General features: G+C 43.7%; 1 protein-coding gene and 1 long non-coding RNA gene across 4 annotated transcripts in view; both read right to left on the reverse strand.

Moving 5' to 3' along the window:
• Positions 1-2,753: 2,753 nt before the first annotated feature.
• On the reverse strand, positions 2,754-3,208 carry LOC112943453. The gene is made up of 2 exons (XR_003248580.1): positions 3,127-3,208; positions 2,754-2,842 (listed from the first exon to the last, which is right to left on the reverse strand). It is a non-coding gene; the product is annotated as an uncharacterized LOC112943453 (long non-coding RNA).
• Positions 3,209-3,334: 126 nt separating this feature from the next.
• The window catches only part of ARSJ (arylsulfatase family member J), a 36,469-nt gene continuing 18,707 nt past the window's right edge, over positions 3,335-21,096 (reverse strand). For all 3 annotated transcript variants that reach the window (XM_026034625.1, XM_026034623.1, XM_026034624.1), the window contains exon 2: positions 3,335-5,592. In XM_026034625.1, the coding sequence (XP_025890410.1) occupies positions 4,194-5,474 (1,281 nt within the window). In that variant the 5' untranslated portion in view covers positions 5,475-5,592 and the 3' untranslated portion in view covers positions 3,335-4,193. The remainder of the gene's footprint in view (positions 5,593-21,096) is intronic.

The raw sequence follows: 21,096 nt of genomic DNA on the forward strand, positions 1-21,096 counted from the left end.
TTCAGGCTGCATGGACTTTCCCTTCTATCTTACAATATGATCCACATCTAACAGGTCCTATTTTCTTATTTACTTACCATTACACTTATCTTCATCTGTAACCAGGATAGTCTTTTGCCTCCAACTTCATGGCAAGCAAAATGATAAATAATAATAATAAACTTAATAGTGGATGACAAAACTATTTAACCATTTGAATCCAGAGAGTTTTAGGRAAAAAAAGATGATAAAGCATGAAAGTGGCAACACATTTTTCACATTCATAGATTTTTAGAGAGAGAATGATACACTACATTCAGTGAAGACATGTCAGGAGGCAAAGTTTTCTTGCTTCTGTTTCTTTTCTTCCTTGAGCTTTTCCCTCAGTTGCTTATCACTCTTCAGGTTGCTTTGGTGTAGAAATCATGATCCAGGATCACAGCTATCAGCAACAGATGGAAAAAGAAAGAAATACAGTCTCTCTGCTCAGGCTGGTCCTTCCAAAGGTGGGGGTGTTAGATCAGAGAGATACTACCAGTCCCATCTTTTCCCTGTATGCAGTGGTATACAGTAAACAGAAGGCTTAAAGTAACTTAAAAATAATAGYAGAAAATCCACCCCATCCTTTCCTATTTCACCCAGTCTTTTTCTGTATCTTAAAGATGTGGCTAGGGAGGCCGCTTGTTATAAATTATGAGCATCAGTTAGATTTCAAGCCTGCCTTTGAGCAAACGTGCTAGCATCAGTAARGTAATAACTCCCTCAGTTCGCTTGYCCMGCARATACAAGAACTGTTGGGCGTGCTTCAGAACATAGGACTACGGTTTCACTAAGTCCAGCAGCCCTCCCTGCACTCGTTGCACTGTTTATCCTGATCCCTCCCTCAAGGTCGGACACGCAACATGTTCTGAGACACACGTTACCTGCAAAAGTCTCCTGGGAGAGTGTTTAACTATTTACAACTCGGTAAAGCCAAAGTCAGCCCGGAGAGCTCAGTGGTGTCACCCAAAGCTAGACGTCACTGTACTGGTGGTGCGAGAAGAGCAGCAGCGTGCTAGAACACACAGGAAAATTGTAATGTCGTATCTTCACCCCAGGATATTTTCAATAAAAGATTTAGAAAGSTTTCCAAACTGTGTTTTTTTTTTCCTGTTAGAACTGTTATCCAACTTTTGCCCTGTACCAGATCTGGGTATCGACGTTCAGGGTATCAGCTAAGAGCCAGCAGCCTCAGAAACTGCTCCCTCTCTGCACGGAGTGCACACTCGCTGCTGCGGTGCAGATGCAGAAGGCACACAGGAACTCACCTACCTGCTCTGCTTTGCACTGTTTACTTCCAAAAACTCCCATTTTGCCCTGAGAGAAAAGATAAATAAATCATTTTGGAAGGAAATGTAATAATGCTCTATGGTTGCTTCAGACCAATAAAAGCCAAAGCAATGAGTAAACATTTCATGGGTAGGGCAAGAAAATCATTTCTACAATGGTGACACTTCATTACAGTGCTTTTATTTCTATTATGCCAAAAGATGATAGCCAAATAAACTGTCTTTCTTGTTTTATATACAGTTTACCTTAAACATGATCTAATTTTGGCCTTTCTAAATGACCTTGCTAAGTTGAAAGTATTACTCCTCCTTTCTGATGCTGGGCTCAGTGTGCAACACAGGGGCATTTCAAATAAAAATATAATGATTTATGTGTTAAGAAGTAAACCAGATAGCCTATTTTTTAAATGAGTTCTTGCTTCCTTGATTGCTCTTCTCAAGTTGATTATTATAATACAGACTCTTTTACAAAGTAGAAAGATATATTACAAAAAGTGCTTCCACATTTTTACAAGCACATGTATTCCGAGGGTCCCAGCTACCTTAAACAGTCCCAGATTTTTCCTCAAAGACCAAAAAGAAAAAAAATACAAACATTTGAGAGTCTATTTTATACATGATACTTTACAGTATGGTATCTTAAGACATTATTATAATTTCTTCTAAGGACATTAATATCGCATTTAAAAGAGCTGAGATATTAAAGAACAGCTGACTTGCTAGTTAGTCACTGAATATTCTATATCCTAAGTAAAGCTAGACAGACCCCTGAGAACATTAATTATACCCACTAAGACCATACACTATGAAAGAGAGAATCATGACATTAAACACTTCTGTGGCTATATATTATTCTATGATTATTACTTATAGGTAGCTATTAAAGATGCCCATTCTTATCATCTTCACAGGGTGATTTTTGGTACGAGTAACTCTAAAATATGACTAGCTAGTTCCTATGTGTTTGTTAATGACAGCTTTATTCTGAGATATAGCTACATATCTGTTAATGCACTAATTTTTATTGCTATATGTCTGCACGTACATTTGTTTCCAAAAAGGAYAGGTTTTTGGTTTGTCAAACTTCATTCAGATTTTAGTGTGCACTAGTTCTGCAAACCTTTAATTTTTCAACTGCAGTCCAATTGTATCAGTGATTTCTGAGGCAAGTGAGATACTGATGGAAACCAAGCTTATTTTCAGTTTTACCAGAATGTGATAGTTGTTTGACAAACAAAGCATCATTTCACTTAATCTAATTCATGTTGAGATTTATATTTACATAGGTATGTGTGTATACACATGTATATTTACACTTACCATAGACAACCAAGAGTATGAAATCAGTACATCCACCTAGGCACCTGAGAACTCTTCTTTTCTTTTTTCTTTTCTTTTTTCTTTTCTTTTCTTCTTTTTCCCCCCCTTTGTTTTTAAATCACCCACTTCAAAAACCAAAGTTGGAACCACGTCTCAAACTATATACATACACCGTGAGAGTTTTGTTTCAGAAGATTAATATCATAAAATCATCCCTGCACCAAAAAATGATAGTAACAAGCCTACTGAGTACATTTAAATTAAACAAGAACATGATTGCTATCTTTAATGAAGAGACAGACTACATTTACGAATGCCATAAAAATAAACTATTTTAATACATACATAAATAAAAGGTTTAAAGTAGACTTTTCCCCCAAAGCATRAAGATGGTCTAGTCTCTGTACAGAAACTGAACAATATACACGACTACTAAATTAAATAATCACTTTGTTACATTCAAAATAACTGGAGACAAATACACAACAAAATGATGTACCTGAATCATTCTTGTTTCCTCATCCTGTCTACAGTATTTTCTTGTTTTACGGCACTCTGAGGACTTAGAATGTGAAATAAAATTCTTTGAATGATAAAGTTGAAACAAAATTAATAATCAAAAAAAAAAATCCCAAAACACCCACAACCCTATCACCCAAAGGGGTGCTTTGCACCACCCACCAATTAAAGTTTTAATGGAAGAGAGCTGTGCTGTACCTGGAAGACTGTCATGCTATAAAATAAATTATGTCTTTTATGTACTGTACTACAGTTAGCTTAAAGTGTTTAAGTATTACATTCACTTTGGTGGCGTGCTTTTGTCTTTGCCTATAATAAATTATTCAAAGCCTGTGCTAGCTGTTCATGTGTGCTGAACAGCAGCTTTCTGGTTTTACTGGAAGTGAGAGCTTAGCACATCTAGGGAACTAAAAAAAAAGTTCTGATTTATACGATTTATATAAGACAGACAGTCCAATTCCAAGCAGCTTTCTTCCTATCAGGCTCTCCCCGCTCCCTCCCAGCCCCCAACAAACACACTTAACACACACACACACACACGAAGTTAGTTTGATGGCTTTGTGTTTTTGCTGTGCCGTACCAAAAAAAGAGGCACAGCCTGATGACTAATACTCTGAACGACAGAATTTGTCAAGTTTTGTTTTTCCTTTCTTCCTATGAATGACCTGCCTGCTTGAGAACATYTACCATAAACCTCTTCTCTCTCTCTCTCCAAATGTTCAGACTAATCTAGGCAGGGAATTTCCCCACCATTTGTCCATCAAAAATGGGATCACTCAAGTTCAGCAGTATCTCCACTGTTCTTTGGAATGTCGTCCTGATGGCTGAGCACCATTCACCCTTCAGAGGAGAAAGTTTGTCCTGTGCATCTTTACATACACTCAAGGCAGAGTCTCAACATATCTCGTGCAGGTGAAATTTGAGAACAAAGGGAGAGATGACAGCTTTCATCCTCAGTGCAGAGCTGGCATTCCCAGCATGTTCTGTCCCAAGTTCAAGACGGCTGAGCCAAGCTGACTTAGACTCGGCCACAGAATGTGCTCCTGTCTATCCACCATCAAGATGTGTATGGCAACGAAATGATTGCCCTTTTTTCCTATTTGCCTTTTTCTTGTTCTTCTTCTTTTGTTTATTTGCACCTTTATTTTTATCTCCTTTCTTTTTCTTTTCATCCTCCTTAAACCACGGCCCCCAAACTCCTCCGTTAAGTTTCGGGTTACTGCGAGGGTCTTTAGGCGGGTATCGAACAGGAACTGCGGTCTTRTTGAACTGCGAAAGTCTCTGCAGTAACTCCTTCACCACGTGTGGGTACCTTGCAGACAGGTCCACCCGCTCATAGGGATCAGCAGTTATGTTGAAAAGCCACACAGTTTTGCCAGCTGACCAGGAAACACGTTCGTTGTGCCAGCGATTAGGGCCCGCATTGCTAAAAGCCTGTGGAGGTACCCAGTCACTATAGCCAGGATTTCCTGTCAGTAGTTTCCAATGGTTCACTCGGATGGCTGACTGGATYGCTGTGTTCCAGATCCCATAGCCTGCTGCCCACGATCCGTTCTTGGCTTTGGTATAGATGGGGTCGATATTGTGCAAGATGTCCACCCTTGGAGAACGCCTGCCTTCACTAATGGTTTCCCAAATATCGTAGCCGTCCAGCTGGATATCTTCATCAATCTGCCCTTCTGCCAGAGTGATCAAAGTGGGGAACCAGTCTGTGATGTGCACAAGCTCCTTACACACAGAGCCTTTGTTTTTCAGAAGAGGACTGTGAACAAAACCAACAGCGCGKATTCCTCCTTCCCAATAGGTGCCCTTGCTTCCTCTGAGAGGCCAGTTACTCCCTCCAGCTGTTGGCTGCCCCCCATTATCTGAAGAGTATATGATAATGCTATTGTCATAGTAACCATACTTCTTTAAAGCAAGAGTTACATTGTTTATGGCTTCATCCAAACAAGCTAGCATGGCAGCATATCTTCGCCTGTTAATGTTATTTATTGATCGATAATGTTCAAAATACTTGCCTGGTGCCTGAAGAGGTGAATGGACAGCTTGGTAAGCAATATATAAGAATATAGGTTTCCTGGGGTTGTGAGAAGCTAAGATTTGCTGTACTTTCTGCGTGTACATCTGTGTTGAGTAGATGCCATTGTCGTGATCCCAAGCCGCATTGTCGTTCTCATACAGGTCATAGCCACATATCCCAGGGCTGTCGCACTTGAAATGCGTGTAATAATCACCACTGCCTAACAGCGAGCCAAAAAAGGTATCGAATCCTCTCTGTGTGGGCATGCACTCCTTGCGATAAAACCCCAGGTGCCACTTGCCAACCATGTGTGTTGAATAACCAACCTCCTTCAGCTTCTGAGGTAGGGTCACATTGTCCAGAGGCAAACAGTTGGGCTGGGTGGGCCGTATGATGGAATGCTGGAGTCCTGTGTGAATCTGGTACCTGGAGGCACAGAGCAGACAAACGGGTCAGGCAAGGAGGAAAAGAAACTCGCTCGTGAACACCCACGTGCATCACTGCAGCACAGAACATTCCTGCACAYGGAGCGGTTTTTACTATGTAAACGACAAAGACTGACGAGGTTGGACTGTAACATTTGCTGAAATGAGAGAATGACATCTGTTTCACTTTAGAAGTGTTTAGAAAAGTGGTTCCCCAAAGTGCTCTGGCCTCTGGGCAACAATTCTGAACAAGTAACATGACACAGCAACATCATATCCTCCTCTCCCTGCTGGCCTCATTTTTAACTTTTTAATTTCCTTTCAGCCCTGAGCAATATGAGATCTCAGAGGCAACGTGCTGCCTGTGAACCATCAGTTGCAGGCTACTGTTTTAGAGGTAACAGTCAGGCTCACAGACCCCTCTGGTATCCCTTATGTAAATGACCGAACGGAGAACGTGAGCAACTGCACTGTTTTCCCAGGCTGGAACCCATGGAACGAACTAGAGCTACCAAGTTGTGACCTGGGACCGGCTCTTGCAGCACACACAGTACTGAAGCCCTAGTGACTTCTGCTTCGGAGTCCTCCATCATGCTATGTGCATATGGGCCACTACTATTACTAATATTTTAATAACTGAATCAGTTGCCAGCAGGCTCATTAGGGAGCCTGGCTCTGCTCCCCCCTGGAGTCTGGAATACTTAYACTTCCACACACTGGCATTTATCTCCTTAGCAAGAAGTCTACTATACACATGCGCTGCCAATACTGCGGCCAAAACATGCAGAGGATCTTTCCTAGCAGTCACTCCACAGCAAGGGTAATTTCATCATTAGGCCTCTTGTTCAGTCGTCATTTTCTGTCCTAAGGTTTCAAAGAAATGTCTCCTCTACAAACTGAGAGGCAGTCAAAATGTTTTCTATGCAAGATTGTGCCTTTTTAACGTAGTTTTCTCATCTCTGCAGCAAGTTTTCACCTGCTCCCATTTCGCAGTGATTACAGGAAACTAAGTTGATTAATATGATTTTTACAATGCCTCAAAATTTGCTAGCGGTAAACATATCTGTAGCRTATAAATACACTGGACTTTGAACATGTGATAGCAGTATATTAAAAGGATATGATAATAAATTCTGAAATATAGTCAAAGTATAAAGAATACATATGGCATGCATATGAGTAGAAAATGAATTCAGTATGGGCAGTTATAAGTATCAAAAAAGAAAAAAGCCAGGATCTCAGATGCTAAAAATAAAATATAACAGCACTTTGTAATCTAACGAAGGCTTCTTCATGAGTAAAAGCATAGATTAAACTCCCACTCACAGATAACACTGCTAGGTCAGTCACTACGAAACCTCTTCAAAAACCCTTTATTATTTTTTGGTAGCGAGAGCCTGGAGTCTTTGCCTGCTTTGCTAGTACCCCAAATCTGATCGGCCTCCCGAGCTATGCAGAAAATGAACAACTCCAGGGTCTGCGGGTCCAGAAACAACTCAGAAATCTGCTTTCATTTGATGTTTACCCAGCCAAAATCTTGGAAGGCAGCAGAGCTGCCTTTATCGCCTGCCAATCTGTAATAATTGTGTAACTCCCATTTTACTCTTGAACTCGTTCTCGCAGAACCAGGAGCTCTAGGCTGACTCTCACGCTGCAGCGGCCCTGGCTGTCGCGCACCTCGGCTTGGGGCCAGCCCGTCCTCGCAGGCTCCAGCGCTGCCTTTCCCTCCTCTCCCGGGCACTGCTCTGGGGACGCTGATTCCCTCCGCTCCCATCGCGCAGGCTGGAGCTCATCGCAACCGTCCCCACATSCACAGGCTAGTGCCAAGGCAGGAGGTACTGCAGCAGCTCAAGCACAGCCTTAAAACACTGCCCCCTCCTCAGTTTTAGTACAACAGTTCTCTCTGCTTAAGTCTTTAAAGTTTCCCCTCTCAATATCAATACCAATGGGCATAGCTGGCCTATTCCTCCCAACTTTGCTGAAAGTCCCAGTTTTGTCTRAAGTAACACTGTTTTACTAGAGACGCTTCCATTCTTCTCCTTGGTGCTGAAGCTGAACCTGGGTGAATGGCCAACMGGGCACCTCTTCCAGACCAACCTGCCTCTTGGCAAAGCTACACGCCAGGTACAAGACACGAACAAAACGAACCCACACAGACTACTCCTCAACAACACTCAGCTTTCCCAGGAGGCCCTTTCAGTCCGATACCCAGTACCAAATTCCTACGGGGTCAATCTGACAAATACTGAACCAACCCATATCAAGMATTAGCCTCAGTTACATATATTCTTAAGAAAGTATCTGGTATACAGTAGGGCATCCTGTTTCAACAGTCCCCTCAGGAAATKATTTCCTCTGCTGGCTACAATACACATATAAGAGGATAGTCCTGCTTCAGTTCTGGTCTGCTCTCTACTGTCCTGCACCTTGGGTATGGTCCCCATATGTGTATCACCTGCAGCTCGTCATGGCAAGGCTGCACTTCTGCATACACAAAAAATGCACACATACACATAGTTGTGTATATGCATATTTATACACATAAATAGCTYGACAAAATAATCAACTCTAATATATTTCAATCATTGAAATGTTTCAAAGAAATAYCAACCTACAAGTATTAGAAATTTTTTTTACTATTAGACAAAAGGTCAGAGTTTTGCTCCTTTTTCTGTGCTGCATGCCTTCCTAACTGACACGTCATGTGCCAAAACTGCTCTTTCAGTGCAAATATATTATTTTCAAAGGACATTCAGATCACTCATAGAAAGACAAAGCAATCTGAGCAGAAGACAGTGAGACTATGTCATTAACAGCAATGGGCAAACTGTTTCAATGCTACCACTTTGAAAGTGTTAAAAAGTGCAAAATAAAATAAAAACAAGCCAAAACAATGAGTAATTAAGAGACAGATCCTGATTTGGGAGAGGTTGTTTAGAAGACAAACTTATGAGCTCATTAATTGCCATGAAATTTCTGTAAAACACATTCTAGAGATTTCATGGTTTTCACTGCAAACCTCACTAATTCTTCAGAATAAATTAGCTGAATTTAGTCCCAAATGTGGAAAGCAAATGATGATGATGAATCATCTGGAATTTGTTATTATAATTATACCATTAGTGAGCAATTAAGTATAAGTAAACACTGACAGGCCACAGCATCTAAATTTACATTTTTTCAGACTTGGCTCTTTGCATACCCCGTATTTACAAAAACCTAGGAGAGGGGCAGCATTCGGTGCAGGGCTGCAGCTCTCGTGTGTACTTTTCATGTCTACACTAGTCCCGCTTTCCTCTTAGCCCAGATCATGACGGTCTCTGTTTACAAGATGACTCAAATTTGAAAAATGTCCAGTGCTCTTACAGACCAGGACGGTAAGTAAAACTTCTGAAATGCTCAGTTAATAAAACGCTATTGAAAAGTATAAACAGTTATTTTCATTGATTGTAGACGACACGTGGATGGCTCTTCAGCGAACACCTTCTGCTTTTCCTACTTGGTTAGCACGGAAGCTGCTTAGATGTTTACACAAGAGCCCTGGGCTATGGGTTCCAGCTAGGGCAGCTGCTGAGGCTCCTTGCCTGTCACAGGACTTTGTTGACCCGTTTGCAGTGGAAGCTTTGGAGCAACACATTCCCAGGGAGGGCTGCAATGGCYTTGCTAATCCTTCAGCTCATAGACGCCAGCAGAAACAGTTCACAAGTTTCTTGAACAAACCAACCACCCACCAACCTCCAGTCCTGAGGTTGTGCTCATGATGCAGCTTTCCAGGATAACTCCCTTTCTCTTCCCATCCAGGAAGACACTAGGTTATGCCGTCAGCTTTCCTACCACCCTTCCTTCAGCCTCACGTGCAGTGTCCATGGAGTTGTTAAAGGCCAGCCGTTCACTCAAGTGATGGCCTAAGAGCCAAGGCCTGTGGAGCACGGAGCTTCCCCTGGCTCCTCGTCCCTGAAGGCTTAGGCAGTATTGAACACATGTATGGCCAGTGAGTCCCCTTACAAACAGCTTCCCTAGSGGTTTTCCTGCTGAGAGCCTTCCCCTGAACTCCAGGGTGGGTTCTCCACTGAGGATGCATCTGGGATGTTTCTAACTTTGTAAYGTGCATGTACGAAACTGCTGATTTTAAGCTTTTGTAATTTCAAAATTGTCTTCAAGCACAGACTCCTTTAAGGCTTACTGAGAATTAACAAAGCAGCACGGCTTGAAGTTTCTAATTTCAACAACTTTAGCTTGCACATTTCTAGTCACTACATGCAAAAAAGTGTTTTTTTTTATTATTATTATTATGTTTATATAGCTCAGGAAACATTGAAGAAATTTTCTCAGTTTTTTAAAATTACCTCTAGCCTAGAATTGAATACAATATGTTAGTCACATAATGAAGCCTTGTTTGCGGTGGTCTGAAGCTTTAGCACTGAGTTCATGCAGTGAATCCTTTGGAGAAACAGCCTCTTTGGAAGTGGAAGCTATGCACAAGCTCTTCTGCTTTCAGCCTTCCCCACAGGCTGGTCAAAGGCATGGCAGAGCTCTAGATACAATTTTGCATCAGAAATAACTTGCATAAAATGTAGATGTTTTCTGCTGAATCTGTGAGGATTTTTCCAAGTATTATTTAGAACCGCAAACTCAAATCAGGGYGTGAAGCTGGAAAAGGTGGCTTCAGGCAGGTTGTTATAGAAGACATTGGGCAGTGTAAGAGCTAGGCTCATTTCAATGAGATGTAAATGAAGCCTCCGCAGCTTCAYATGAATTGCTGAAGGCAGCTGCTGAGCAGTTCCTTCAGACTGGCAACTATAAAAACAGAGCCTGCAGCCATGGGCTTCTTCATTTTGCGTTTTCTTTTCCTGGAAAGCATTGTCTCGTTTTAAATGTCTTTTTATTTCTAACCTTTCTTACCTGGAGATGGGCCATGCGTTTTGCCTTGCTCAATACTCAGCACGCTCTCCCAACAGAGGCAGCAGGCATCTCAGCACCTTTGTGGTAGTAAGTTTGAACATCCTCAGCAACTAGACAAGATAATGTTACAAGTCACAGCTATGGCTTCGGTTCAACATGTATCTAACTCTGAGTGTCATTTCTGTGAGGCAGTTGGCTGAATCAGGACCAAAATAAGCAATCAGAATGTGCTGTGAATAGGAGTGTTGCTATAGGTATGGAAATAGCTCACAAGCCAGCCACGTAGCGTTATGCTCAGTTCTAATTCTGAACAACACTGAGAAGGAAATGCCTTATACATTAGAACATCATCCATCACAAAATACAGCCTTTTGCTAAATAACTCCAATTAAGGATGAAAAGATTTTTTCCACCTCTTTAATGTTGTTGGTGAGATCTACCAACTACATACAATACTTTCCCAGTGGTTTGAACAAGGTAAGAAAGACTTCCACCAATACAGGCAAGTGACATCTTTACCAGCACACACCAGAAGTCACKCTGTAGGAGCCTGCCCTGTCATTTGGCCTTTTTCACCTTTTGGCCYAGAACATGGTGACTTTCACAGCTGGGCTGGCAGGCAGGCAGAGGGCAAGTGAGTGCAGCCACCAGGGCCAGCAGCAGCTGTAAATCCCTAAGACTCTGGATGCAAACGCTGAACTCTTGCAGACTTTCCCTGTGCTGGCTGTCATAAAACAAAATTGAAGTTTTCACACACACACACACACACACACACACACACACACACACACACACACACACACACACACATTGATTTCCTCTTCAGCTGTATACCTTGAAGTTTTATGTGCTTATAAATCATAGGAGAAAATATCCACTTCTAAACCAAGTGTACAGAAAGAGAAAGTTATTTACTCTTTTGCTGCTCGGGCAGTGCTACTGCAAACACTTCACTCGAGAGATTCTCAATCCTGCCTTCCAAACATTTCTATCACCTAAGGCATTTCCAACAAATACAGAAGAAAAAAGGCTAATGATTTGTGCACTAAATTGGACAGATCTTGGTCAGATTACCTTCTTCCAAGGACTGCAGGAGTTGAGGTATCCTCAAGTGAACGTTATTTGGAATCATTTGACACTGAGTCCTCTGAATGAAGACTTTCACCACCATATCACTCAAACCATGAACAGTTGTTATCAYTGTGCCCATGGGAACTCCAACCAGAGTTACATGAACAAACCCAAACATTCACCCCCAGCAACAACCAGAGGGGGTTTGGGTGAGCCCAGCAAGAAGCCCTAGCAAAGCCCTGGGAGCCTCTGCCGCTCTCAGGCTGCAGAATCGAGGCAGAGACACGCTGCTGCGAGGGGCCCTGGGCGCCGGGCAATCCTGCACCTCGAGGGGTGAGTCCCCTTCACCTCTCCCACCTCTYGGGGATCTCTCTCTGCCACCCAGGAGCGGGGCAGAACTTGGGAAACAGCAGAAAGGAAAGTTGGCTCTTGAGCTGCTAGTTTGGAGGTAAAGGGAGCTGACTCCATAACAAGCCAGGAGAGCAAAAAAACCAAAAGCTTTACCTGCATTTCCTTAGGGTTACGGGCCATGGTTACAAGGAACAGCTCATGCAGAAAAAAAATAAAATTGCTTAATGACTGTCAAACAAAAGTTTCATCTTTGATGAATTAAATAAATTACACTGTAATGAGGAATTTCATACACTAACTGTTTTATGAAACACTGTAAAGTTCTCAGCATATCTGCTGTTCACCTTTTCTGCCACTGAGACCATGTATCTGTTCAAACCAGCAGGACAGACAGGACAAAGGAGCACGTGGAGGGGGGAACAGCTGGAATGCCCATGTGTGCATGGGGCTATTGTGTTCTTTGCTCTGAGCCCACTGCAGCTGTGGAAAGGGAGCACAACACTTCCAACTTCASCACAGGAGAAAAAAGAAAAAAGTGACTGCATAATCAGTGCTCTTCGTTTCACGTCTACATGTAAGTGATCTGAAAAGAAAACAAATTGACTAAATATTTCACATGCTAGACACACATCCACCAAATTCKGAGCTCTCTGCTAATAATAGTCCCATTTGAATCTTACATCTAATCAATAYGGTATACATAAAAAAAAGCCAGTACTGTAGGTTCACGAGCATTCTAGAGCTGCACTCACAAGAGAAGTTGTTCACATAAATAGACTTGTCATCTCAAATAATTTGGAATAAAAATCTTTTTTAGATATATGTGTAGGTCCATAATTACAGCCTTTGCAGTGTATTTCTTTGAAATCAAAAGGCAAGCAACAGGAATAGCAAATATTATTATGAGATGAAAGTTTCAGTCCCGCTCTAGTCATTCTTCCAGGAGGAAGCTGAACAAGACGGCATGAAGAGAGGCTATGTGGAGGCTACGTGGAGGCAGGAATAGAGGCTAACAGCCGTCGGGCGGCGCGCAGCAGGACGGAGCCCTGGCACCTCCAGGCAGGCGGCTCCGCGGAGGCCGGCAGGGCAGGGATGCGGCRCCCACCCCTCAAGCTCAGATAGTTCACAGTATTGCACAAGGCAGCACCCAAACATTCATTTTCTTATTCTATAATTGCATAATTAAAGACTAGTATGACATTGGAAAGCGTGAGAGCTTACAGCTTCTGGGCTCCGAGAGCTTCACTTGGAGCTTCAGAGACTTCAGGTATTTTAGAGACCTTCACACCACACCTCAACGCTGTGAAAGCCGTTTTCTGCACTACTGCATAAACCTACCACAGCTTCATTACGTTATTGAGCTTAAGGATATAATCAGTCACTAAACTCAGAAACCTTAAGGCCTGAAGACTCATTTGGTTAGAAGTTATTGGAAGTGGGTGAATCCAGGGGTAATGCCATTACCTCTCTCTAGCATTTATACAACTCCTGCTGTACTACATCAGTGTCTCAAGCTCAAGGGCCTCTAGGTAACTATTATAGAAAATAGAGACTAGATCCTAGTGCCCTTAATCAATACCTAACTACTTAGAGAGAAGGATCTATTAATTCTATTAGTTTCAATACAATTCTTTCAGATAATAATCGCTCAGTATCATTAAGATATCACATTGAATCTGTAAATTAATTTATGGCACCCTTTTCTAGTGCAAAGGTTCGCGGTGAATGCTAGATTGATTAAGAACAATCTTTTGGATGATTGTTTCTGTGCTTTCTTAACTTCGTTATTCTATTTCTTCTGCCTAATATAGCCTAAAAAGTAACATAATTGTGAAAAAGTGCAAGCTCTAGACTTTCATCAAGAGAAAATTACTATCCCTTCTTTTACCTCCCATATATCACACACCAATTCAACACAGCAAGATATCCACCTATAGCAATGTGGCACAGTTGAGCATTTAAGGTCTAAACCCATATTTCTGAACACCTGTAAGTTAACTGCGGACACCCCGATAAGCGACTGATGATGAACGTTTTCCAGAACTAGGGAAGCTGGAGGGCACCATCTCCCTCCTTAAGCTTCATACAGTCTCCAATGCTCTCCCAGACACCTCCTGTTCAAGGTCTTGAACACCAGCTGCATTCCTGTCAGCCAAAGGAAGATGCCTTTCACTCCAGTCTCTGCAGGTGTCTTGGGACAGAGGCATGTCAGGAATCAGCTCATGCCACTCCAGGGCTTCATTTTTCCAAGGAAAGCTACAAATCTGATTAAGACGAAGAACAGCTCTATCCGCTTTGAACAAAAATGCATTTTGACTTCTCAACAACTCGCTGTGCTGACATTTACTGCACTAACAGTGGCACTGAATCATTAGCAAGCGGAATAACCTTGACTTGCAACTGAGGGCTCGGAGCCAAGAGACACATGTYTTCTTCCGAGCCCTGCCGTAAATTTACTGCATAGTTCTCAGCCTGAGCGACGCAGCTCAGCTCTAATTCTTTTGTCCTTCTGACACTTGGGGATTAGTTTCTTAGTCCTTTGTATTTCTCAGGCTTTTAAGACAGGACGATGCTTTTCTCCTTCTGCCCAGCACAACAGAGAGACAACCACTAATGTTCAAGATGTCCCTTTCAGTCCCCAGATAAATGCTGCAGAAAGCAGAGGGGAACAGCACCCTGCTGCTAAAGCTACTTTCTAATTGGATTTGTCGAGATACAGCACTTACAAAATGCCTCCTTCCTTCATTACTAGCTGTTATCTACATCCTCTGTCACATATTGCCAGCTACTGAACTAGACCCCCCTTTCTCATTAAATGCAGACTGCTGCTAATGCTATTGGACTCTTGCCTCCTTCCTGATTTACTTGAGAAATACWGCTTTAGAAACACAACTGACCGCATCACGTAAGCCCATTTTCTGCTCAAGGCCACGACTGGTGGCCACGTGGCACCACATGTGGTTTCCAAAGCAGTACTGTATTAAAATCAGGAAATGGTGTTATCCACCTGGGTCCCTGAGAAGTGCCTGAGTGACAACAGGGGAAAACGCAACATCCTCGTTTATTCACAGAAGAGATTCAGGGTGGGATTCAAATGCTTTCCTTGCTATTACCTGAACAGAAGTAGCTGTAGGAGTGTCTTTGCAACACAGAAAATGAGCGGGGAGCCCCGTGCCAGTGCTGCCAATCACATAATGTGACGAATTTCAGCTAACAGAGAGACACTAGATGCTATATGATACAGCACAAAAAGGAAAGTCAAATTTCTGTGTTCAGAACATAGTGGCTTTCTGTAGAGACTTACATATTTCTGCAAAACAATAAAAGCATGCACTTATATATACTCTTAAATGTTCTGGTCAACAGAAACTCTCTCAAAAACTCTGTATGTTGAAATTGAAAGAGAGACAAGCAACTTTGACAAGYACAATGTTCAGCTCATTGCAAACCATCCCTCACAGAACGGGGAGGCAGGAGGAGGGGAAAAAAACCCTTACAACTTAAATCCTTGAGCGCTCCAAACGCCTAAGGGTGCACAGCTGTCTGGGCTCACAATAGGGCAGCCCAAGCCAGACACTGGGTGCCACGGCCAGGCACAGCGCCGGGTGCGAGCGCCAGSCCAGGCCGCTGCCCCTTCCCCTGCGCTTCCTCCCTTCCCCGCTCTCCCAGGCCGTGGAAGAGCCGAGTGCAGGATACACTTAGCAAGAGGCCGGGCCTAACAGGGTGTCGTTGTCTCGGCCTCCGCGCGACTGAGTGAAAACGTGGACAAACATTCCTGTATTTCCCTTCTAGCTTGCGCCGGGCAAATCAAGGAGAGCAGGGCTGGCTTSATCGTCACAGCTGCGCTCCCTGCTTCCTTCTAAGCTCCAGCAGTGTTCCATCCTGCTTTATTATTTGCATTGCCCAACAGAAACTGAGGCCACAGCGCAATAAGCGAGGAAATAAGATGGTGCACAAGACACGGCGTSGGGGGAACAGGCACCAGACACCAGCCCAGTGCCACTGCTACCAAAACGTAAAGACCCTGACTCCTACCTGAGTAATGCTTATTTCTAATAATAGCTAAAGCATAAATACACATGCCATAAAACCTCAACGTTTTAATGAATTCAGGATCTATCGTGCTCTAGAGCCAAACCAAGGGCTGCTCACACAGCCACACAGTTTGTCTTGTTGGGCCATATGCCTCCCTTACTCTCTGCTTCACTACGACACAGCCACCTGTATTATACAGAAACAATGAGCAGAAATYGCGATTTTGTGCTACTAATTGATTGCATATATTGCCATGGCCCACGAATTTCCATCACTAACTTCAACAGCTGAAAGGAAAAAGAAAGAAACAGAGCAAACACTGCAAGTTAAAAAGAACAATTAAGAAAAAATGAAGCAATTTAGATTGTCATCATTTGGCAAGTGTGGTATTTAGTTTCACAAAGATTTCTTTGGAACCATGAGAATTAAAATCCTTTTAAAAAATAAGAAAGATAAAAGCAGCGAGTCTTTGGAAACCAGCAGTTGTTATGGGAAAAAAAAAGGAACAAAAACCAAAAACCAAACAAACTACATTCAGCATTTATCTACAAGTTAGCTTCATTAAATAACTATAGAGCTCCCCTATATAACTCCTCTAATATATTTATAGTAGGATGCTTCTCATGGAGGACACTTCCACATCTCCTTCAAGTCCGTGAGGTTAGAAGGCAAGCACACGTTGCAGGGCTTTCCTGAATGGGCTATTTGTAAACACCTGCCTGCTCCAGAACTTTTGCCTAAATGCCAAATGCAAAAAAGGCGAATTGGGGAAAACTAATTTTCTGCACTTAGTCACAATGAACATGGCTTAGAAATGATGCATCAGCAGAGGAACCAGTGAACAGCACGGAACTGAACTACCACGTTCAGAAACAGCCTGTGTTCTGGGACAACTGCAAAAAAGTCATTGCTGGACACACTTTCGCTTGAAATGTGTGTCCTGTTTGGTTGTGAAATATGCAAGAATGTTTTCTGCCGGCTCCTATGTCACATAAGCTTATTTTCAATGCAACATAAGCTCCTTCTATCACTTTATTTTCATAATGACACCAATATTTTATGAACCAAGGAATATGGGGAAACAAAATTCTCTTTCAATGCAGATTAATCCTGGATTCTACCAGGAATAGACTGTGGCTGGGTAACTCAGCATCTCTCTCTGCATACATGGAATTGCAGGTGACTCACACTCAGGCTGCTTAGAGGCTATTGCAGACCAGCACTTGGTGCTCCATGAAGTGTACAAGGCTCTGTAGTACTTTGGAAAAAGAGAATGACTCATGCTCGCTATTATATACATATATAATCCAATATATATCACCATCCAAGTACCTCAGCACTACACAGCTGACTAACTCTGCATTAACTACATCTTGTGAAGCCCTCCAAACTTTTCAGGTTTAGAGGGAATAAAGAAAAAAAGTTTCCATCTGTCTTCAGGCTCATTCCTCTATGATGAGAGGAGGGGAAAAATAAAAATAAAATTAAAAAAAAAAAATCCAGACTCAAACTCACAGCTAATTGCAGATCTGGAATTCTTTGAGGCTGATTGGTTTTCCCAGGAACCATTTACTTTTCTTCTAAAGTTACATGCGTTCCCTATGCAACACCTGAAATAGCTGTTCAAGCTGTTTTCRGGCTGACCTCATTTCTCTTCCTTCCAGATTTATAAATACCCTCTSCATCAGCTGCACTCACGAATTGTGTGCACCGAAACAAAGGGCTCCCTGCACCGCCGGCTCCCCTGCGGGGTCTCTGGGCTCGCAGCAACACGGAGGTCAGATGCCCATTCCCAATAACTGCCTTTGGCTCTGGCTGCAGTGGTTTTCCTCTGAATCAATGGCACTGCTCGGCCCCAATTCATGCAATTCCGCAAGATTTTGGGAATTCAGTGCATCTTGCGCAGATTTTCCTCATCTGAAATATGTTAATCGGTGGCCAGCCCGGATGGATATTTATGTAGCCATCTTTTCCCACTGCTTGTTAGATTTTTCCAGCAGGACAAAAGTGTTTCTCAAACAGAGTAATTAAACCTGGACAGCTTTCCAGGGAAGTAATTTTTCCATCAGAAAATATCATTAGCTTATCCAGTGACACCCAGACTTTTGATAGAAACGTAATTCCAAAGGTTTAACCAGCCCAAAAGCTTAAATGGGCAAAAGCTTTAGGATTAAAACAGGAGAGAGTGAAGCCAGCCCTTGTCCTGTGGGCTGCGACCCGAGATGTTTCCCTGTGTTCTCCGAGGGGCTCTGGCTGCAGYGCGCGGACAGCTCGGCCTCGGCTCTGTGCTCCCGTCTCTCCAGGGCCAAGGAGGGTCCAACAGCTTTGGTGGCGGGGACAGAGAGCCCCTCACCACCCACAGCTGCTGAGCCCGCACGGGGCACGGGGGCGCCGGGCCAAGCTCCYCGATCACGAGCTCTAATGTACTTTGTTGTTCTCTTTGCAACCTCTGCTACAAATAGACATATTCTGTTAGGAAGAGACATAAAGCCCAACAAAATAATGAATACGGCACCTTGCTCATCCACCTGCTTTGCTGTTACTTTTCTAGCTTAAATCATTTATTTTTGCTGCCTTCCCTTAGGACAAAAAAAAAGTTATCCTCTTTTAAAACATCCGCCATTTGTAAGGTGAGACAGAAAAAAACCAACAATGCAGCTCCCTCAATGCTAAGGACAGAAATTCAAGTGCTTGACTATTATGGAGCTCTCGAGCAGACTATATGTTGAAAAGAAACATTTAAATTACCTTGCTGAGCAAGTAGAACCATGCAAGGCACACTCCATCTTCTAATAAACCCCCTACCCCATATCCACCCTTCTGCCCTCGCACCAGAAAGAAGGTCTCTCCCACTCATTCCCTCAGGATCGTGCCTGCAAGATCCCACTTGGGCCTCAACAACTCTTAACTCCTACTTAACATTTTTTCTCACTTATGGAGATGTTTTGTTCCAATAGAGCTGCTTGTCTAAATAGTGTTCAAGAGCCTTTTGTTACCTGCAGAGAGCTTATTTTCTAGAGGCTATGAGAAGCGTAAATAAAGCAAGCACTTTGCCTGCCCACCGCAGGCTCCACGCCGGCAAGGAGAGGCGAGCGGGAACCGCGGTGCGCGGCTGCTGGGGAAGCTCCCTGGGGAGCCGAGGCCCTGCCCTGCCCTCTCCCCGYGCCGTGTCCGGGCTGGGACGTGGCTGGGGTCCCCTCCGAGCGCCCAGGCCGCTGGCAGAGGGGCACGCGGCTCGGCTGCCCCACTGCCGCCACGAGCTCCATGAGCCCCCTCCGCGAGGTGCGACAGTCCCGYCCCGTTCCCTCCTTGCTCCCCTAAGGGATGAGGGGCAAATCCCCACGTAGGTGGTATCAGCAAACAGAGGTAGCCTGTGAACATTTTATTCTTGAGGCCTAACGACCATGYGTCATTCCTAGGCTGAAGGCACCCATTTCAGCGAAAGAGAGCAGCCTGGTCTTCCTGTGTCATATTTTCCGGCAGGCCCTTCTCAAGTGACACCGCACGGACCCAGGCAATCAAGCGGAGCCCCAACGGAGGAGGGCAGGAGACCTGCAGGGAAGCTGCAGAGGGCAGGTATTGCCCATCTCTGCGGATTGCTCATCTCCGATGCCCAGCACTCCCTGAAACAGACTCTGGGTGCACTCAGACTGCAGCAGGCCTTGAGTAAGGGGCAAAGGCAGCTAGAGCCTCCCCTGGTCAATGAATTCTCCAATTCAAACCTCTGCATTGGGATTAGCTTTTTTTCCCCCTTGTACCTTTCGCTATATGAAACCTGAATATTCTTATTATCAAAAAAAGCAGTCCAACTTTAAATCATACGAAGAATGCTGCTAGATTTTTCGCATGGAGTTTCAAAGCCACAATCTGCCACCATTACAGACGGGGGGCAGCGGCTCTCGCTCCCACACCGCGCCAGCGCCGCTCGGGCCGGGGCAGCGGGCAGGCGAGGAGGCTCCCGCGCCGCAGGGGAGACCCTCTGGAAACAAACCCCGAGCGCTGCCGCTCATCTAACTCCACACATCCRTATCGCCATTTCTGAACACCACACCAGTTTGGGGCCTTAATGCACTATCATTTTGTTCCCTAGCAATTCATTTCYATTTTAATAATTGATGGTTTCCATTATCCCTAGGAAAATCAGGCATCTCTGTGTTAAATACAGCCTTGTAAATAATAGCTCCATTGGCTCTTAAATTTAGATTCACACAACTAAGAAAACAAAGAAAAATTAATGTGACAAAGTCGTAAGAGATAGATGATGTTTCTGTGATGTACGACAATTACGGGGCAGACCGCAGTCATTAATTTAGCTAAGCAAATTAGTAAGACAGCTAATCTGCACTCCACTGCTGGAGACAGACGACTGTTTGTCTCTGTCTCTCTTGTTTTCTGCTCCTTTCTTGTGCTGCTGGGCCAGGCCGAGATGGACTGTGTTCACATTTGATTGTATCTGCTATTTACCTAGATGCCACTTTTCTGTGATCTCCATCCTTTGCAAAGGTTTCCTGCTAGGAACGATGGCAGTTTAGGGTTGGAGTCAGCAGTGCTTGGGCAGTTTGGGTACATGCACTGAATTAATGCATTGCCGAGGGCATTCGGAGAAGCTCAGCTGGCGCTCCGGRTCACATTTGCTTCCCAATACAAAGTCACTGGCAAGTTCTCTCCAGAGCACCATAAACCTGGCGTGCCACCATCCAGGCCAACGCAACTGGAATTACTAATCACTGTAATGGATGGCAGCAGGTTTTGATCCGCTGGRGCTTGCAAGGGTGAGATATGTTGACTATGAATGTCAAAATCCAAACCGTAGAAAAATCTCTTCCCTCCAAAAGAAGATGACTGTTTATGCAGGAATGTATTTTTAGCTTGGATTAGTGTAATAACATAATTTTCTGTATGGCACCAGCAGCTGATATGCCTCGAGCGGGCTGCCGACGGGAAATATTTTAATTCCAGTCCTGCCTGGCCAGCACTGTATGAGCACCAACTGTTTCAGGCATTCCTGCAGCATGGCAATATTTGCAAGTGCTTCCTTCAAAAACGCGCATGATTTAATTCCAAATACGCAGGACTGTTTTGACACAGCGTATCAAGCGCTACCAAACAGAGCTGACTCCAGCCACACTCCTTCCATTTGCTAAAA

Source organism: Nothoprocta perdicaria, unplaced genomic scaffold (assembly GCF_003342845.1).
Source record: "Nothoprocta perdicaria isolate Ctin4 unplaced genomic scaffold, notPer1 scaffold_149, whole genome shotgun sequence".
Classification (NCBI taxonomy): Eukaryota; Metazoa; Chordata; class Aves; order Tinamiformes; family Tinamidae; genus Nothoprocta; species Nothoprocta perdicaria.